We start from the raw sequence: 5,351 nt of genomic DNA on the forward strand, positions 1-5,351 counted from the left end.
TCGAGTAATTCCTTGTCTCCTATTCCATGTGTCTTTTTTAGGTACCTCATGGGGTGTTTATATAGGCTTTAAAATGCTTCAAAACCCTCAAGAGTGACCTTTTCCAAATAGGACTATATTTGGGCTCGACAGGGACACGCCCGTATGAGGTGGCTAAGGCCATGTTGCAATCTGTTAAATAGACACGGGTGTGTGAACTACACGTGTGAGGATGTCCAGGCCGTGTTGATTTCTTACGTTGGCCCATTTTCTCTGTTTTTGGCCCGTTTCTTGCTCTTTTTACTCTCCTATGCTCACCTAAGTATAAAACATGAAATTAAAGGATTAGGAGTATCGAATTCACCAAATCTAAGGATAATTCATCCAAAAATATGCTAAGCATGGGATAAAAATATGTATAAATTTCGGTTTATCACTATACTAACCTAGATCTATCTTTACATGGCTACAATATTTTAGACCTTTCGAAAACTTCTACCCTATTCCATAAGGACCTAGCCCTCTCCATAACTTTTTGGACTCTTCTGGGGCTTCTAGGCTTATCTCCCACATCCTAGATCCATATGTCTAGTTTTAGAATCTTTTAGGGCCTTTCTTCTCCAGTTGGGGGCGTTTCAAGGGGCCAACCTAAGCCCTTATTAGCCATCATTCGAACCATTGGTGGACCACCTTTGCACCTAGTATATATAAAAGCACGAGTTTGAAAATTTTTTGAACTAACGAGAATGCCCTTTATTTTTCATTAAATTTAAAAATAATTATAATATTTAATTTAGAATTATTAGTTAAAATTTTAAATAAAATATAAGTTGTGATAATTATACATGTAAAAATAATTATAATTTAAAAGAAATTGTGATAATTAAAAATTTAAAATAATTAGAACTCAAATTACAATTATTAGTTAAAAAGATTGTGCTAATTTTAAAATATATTAATTAAATGGAACTCTAAACCTCAAATATTAGAAAAAATTATGATAATTATAATTATAAATTATAATTATTAGTTAATTTGATTGATGTAAAATATTACTTGAATAAAATAATAAGCATGTTAATTATTTTTAAATATTAGATTTAATTATTTTAATTAATTATTGTTTTGAATAATGTTCTTTTGCATTAATTACATAAAGCAAAAGCTGTATTGTATGTTGAATATGTTAAAAATGTTTTAATTATTATTTGAATTGATAAGTTAATGTAATTTAATTATATTCAATAATTCAAATAAAAATACTATTTAACGTTAATTATTGTAATTAAAAATAAAATATTTAAAAAGTAACTAAATATTAAATGTGTAAAATCATATTTAAAAAAAAAAAAAAAAGAGATGAAGCAACAACTGAGTATTAATTTCATCGTTTCATTCAAAAGAGAAGAAATGAGGAGAGTAAGTGGAGTTGGAGCAATTTTAGTCCCGGAGTATTTTGGTTTATGGTTTATATATAGAAGAAAACAATGAAAACTAATTATGACAGTGGGACACTGAAGAAGTCAGTTCATTTTAGGCCAGCCTACTATTTCTGTAACATGAACAAGCTTGCAACTTGAGTTACTAACAATAGTGTTTGAATTCAAACTGAAAACACCAAAACAATATTTTGAAATAATCAGATTGTTTCCAAACAGAAAACAGTATTTGAAATCAGGACTAATATTTTATTAATAAGTAGAAGTCCATACGCCAACAATCATAACCAAAAACCATTAATCATTCGCACAGTTTTCATCAGCAAATTGGAGTCTACCAAGCCCTACATCATAAAGCATACGTTTATTTTGTTGCTGCCATGCTCCAAGCACAGTTGCGTATCTTCCCCTTGTTATTGCTACGCAGAAGTGATCTTGTTGGAAGATATGCAAATGCTGTGGAGGAACGAAGTAATCGGCTTCACCATCAAAATGGAATGTTAGATTTGCAAAATTATTAAAATCATTTGGACGTTCAAAACACATGTCAAGTCCTGACGGATCCGTTGTTCTTCTAAGATTGTTGCTCTCATAATAAGCTGTAAACAGATCCATTAGTACATCATATGCATTCACCCCTCCAACATAGTTGTCTTCGATTGCGGTGAGCAAATATCCAGAGTCAACGAAGCAACCACCTAACCCGTCTTCTCTCAGCTGAAATTGAGATGGAGGAAATCCTAGACGATCATTTAGAAAACTTATAGTCACCAGGTTCACGTAGTAATTATAGAGGTAAGGTGCGTGCACGAACATCGTTGTTTTAACACGTTCTGGAGGAAACAGTGGAATGTCATCTCCGAACCTTAGAACAAGTGTATGAGGTATTAAATCAGGAAATGGGACCAAACAGTAGGAGAATCGAGAGTTAGTATAACTAGAAAGCTGACTCATCAATGAATCCGGCATCATGTTCATTCCAAAGATCCCTGAAAGTTCGGTGTCCTGAAAAACAACGTTACGACTATCCCGAGAGCAACCGAAGACGAGATTATTGAAAGTTAGAGCAGTAGATGGGTCCTTAGGGAAATAGAATGTTTCCAGGGATGCGACGCCTGTAGTGTAGAGGCCGCCATGATAATTATGAACGTAGATACATAAGTCATCGACACAAGTATAAACGCCACCCTCGACTTGGCAGAGAGGATGGTCACAAGAAAGTGTGAAGTAAGTAGTGGAAGCTGTAGAATCATAAATTGGAAGATTTTGTGGGAAACAATTTAGGCAAGGCTGACACTGCGTCCATGTTAGACCACCGCCTGTGTCCATCAACAGCTTCACTTCTTGGCCTTGGCTTCCTATTAGAAGCCATACTGAATAAAATAAACCATCTCGAGCCATTACTACTCGAGATAGAGAATTAGAATTATCAGGGCCTACTCTTGCATTAAGATTCAAATAATTGTCTTTAGCATTGGTAACTTGGATAAATCTTTCGATTCTTTCAGCTATAGTCATGTTTTCAATAAGGTATAAAGGAGAGTTTGGAGAATCATCCAGGACAGCCCTTAGGGTCAGACCAGTAGGATTCGAAGCAGAAAACGTGACATGGTGTTGAAATAATGTTAAACAGAGGCATAAGAACAGTTTAGCGGTGAGAAAACGAAGGGATAAAGACATTTTTGAAGCGAAAGGGAAGTCTGCAGTGCAATGGAATTGTTAGTTTTTACACATATTTATAGATAATATTTTCAATTTTCTAATATTCATTAATTGATCTTGTACATGTGAATGATACTGATGAGTATACAGAAAAACTAATGGTCCTGACTCCAATTTTTAGAACTCTTCAAATAGAAAACTATTCTACTTTTGGTCCATCTATGTCTACTCATAAAGTATTTTTAGGGTCTGCTTGGTATGATGGAAGAGTGAAAAGAAAATAAAGTTTGAATGTAGTTGATAGGGAAAAAGAAAAATTAGAGGACATCGTGAAAAAAAACTAAGGATGCCTTTGGTTTGAGGAATTAAATATTGTTTTCCTTTTCATTTTCTTGTAAATGTTTGATTAAAAATTTTGAAAATGATTTTTGGAAAATTAAAATAAAAGTAGGTGTAAATGAGAGAATAAAAGTTTAATAAAAATGTTTTGAAAAGAATTGAAAACAAGGGGTTTTTTAGTTTCATTTTATGCATTAAATTTACCCTGGTTTGAATTATTTATGTTTAATTACATTTTATTTTACTATTGTAAATTGTAATATATCTTCAATAAATTATACTTTTATTTTATTATTTTCCATTTTCATTTTAAAAATACATACCGAACCAGTTTTCGCTTTTTTTATTATTGAATACAAATTTCTATTTTTATTTATTAAATATATTTTTTAATTTCCAAAAATAGAAAAAGAAAATTGTTTTCTAAAATAAAAACAGTGAATATTTTCTGAAACCAATCGCACCACAATTCTTCCAAATTTGAATGATGAGAGGAGAAAATAAGACAGATGTTTATATTAGTTTAAAATTATACATTTTTTAAATGTTTTATTTTTTTTTTCCCTTTTCATTTCTCAATTCTACCAAGCAATGGATGGAAAGAAATTTATTTTTTCTTTCCATTTTCCATTCTTCTTACCAAGTACACCTATGAAAGAAAAATTATATTTTTCATTTTTCTTATTTTTCTATCCTTTTAATTTTTCATCTTTTCATCTTTCTTTTCACTCTACCAAGCGAATTCTTAGTTTGACATATAATTTTTAGCATTATGCCAGATTAGCCCTCAAAATTTATATTTTTTGTAAATTTAACTCTTTTTTTTGTAACTGTAACGCCCCAATTTTCGGGAATCATGTGAATGTTGGCATAGGTTTAATTATGTTAGTGGGCCTCTAGAAAGCCCAAACTTAAGATAGAACCCGACAATTTTAGTTAATTTTTGTTCCATAAGAAAAAGGGGGTGAAATTATGAAATAGGACCTATGTGAAAATGTTTGAAAATACTATAAATTAAATTGAAGTGGCCAAATAAATAGGAGTGCCAAATAGGAGGATTTGCATGACAAACCTCCCATTTTAAATGAAGTGGCCAGCCATCATGTTGTTGTAGACAAAATGTACACTTGATATCCATAATTTATGGTACAAATTGATACAAATTGATAAAAGGTTAGGTAAATGTTCCATGATAATAGGTTAGGTAAATGTTCCATGATAATTGGTTAGGTAAATGTTTCATGATAATGGGTTAGGTAAATGTTTCATTATAAGAATTTCATGTCTTTTGTATTAAAGAATTAAATGGATGAAATATGAAGTTTTATTAAAAGAAAAAGGGGTGAAAAGAACAAAGTTTTGTCCATCTTTGTTCATCATAGCTGAAAGTTAGGGAAGAGAAAGGAGAGGAGAAAGCCCTTGAGTATTCGGTCATTAGGAGGAGGAAAATTGAAGGTAAGTTCTTGGTACCTTGCTTCTATTTTGAGGTTCATGAGTTCTTCTTGATTCTACCTTAACTCTTGAAGTATATTTTGATTTTTAGTTGTGTTGTGAGCATTTAGTCATGAATTAAAATGAAGGAAATGGTTGTTGCTTCATGTTCTTTTGATGAAAAATGGAAGATGGGTGAAGTTGAGCCAAACAAATGAGCATGCATGTGCCTTAGATGTTAAAGGGAAAAATCAGCTAATATGTTGTGCTTTAAAATGATGAAATGGAGATTATACTTAAGTAAAATCATAGATATGTGATGATTGATTGGTGATATACATGTTTAAATAACAAACATGCAAGTTAGGTGTGAAAGAGTGATTTGGTAATAAATCTGCTTAGGACAGCAGCAGTAACGTGACTTTGGAAAATCACCATAAATTGTGGGAGATGAGTTAGAAGCTGCATAAATTATGTAATTAAAGCTTAATGAGTCTAGTT

At 31.5% G+C, this 5,351-nt stretch overlaps 1 protein-coding gene across 1 annotated transcript; it reads right to left on the reverse strand.

Moving 5' to 3' along the window:
• Positions 1 to 1,715: 1,715 nt before the first annotated feature.
• On the reverse strand, positions 1,716 to 3,098 carry LOC108462685 (aspartic proteinase nepenthesin-1-like). The gene has a single exon (XM_017762604.1). The coding sequence runs from the start codon at positions 3,096 to 3,098 to the stop codon at positions 1,716 to 1,718; it is 1,383 nt and encodes a 460-aa protein (XP_017618093.1).
• Positions 3,099 to 5,351: the final 2,253 nt, after the last annotated feature.

The sequence above is a fragment of the Gossypium arboreum genome, chromosome 13 (assembly GCF_025698485.1).
Source record: "Gossypium arboreum isolate Shixiya-1 chromosome 13, ASM2569848v2, whole genome shotgun sequence".
In the NCBI taxonomy this organism is placed as follows: Eukaryota; Viridiplantae; Streptophyta; class Magnoliopsida; order Malvales; family Malvaceae; genus Gossypium; species Gossypium arboreum.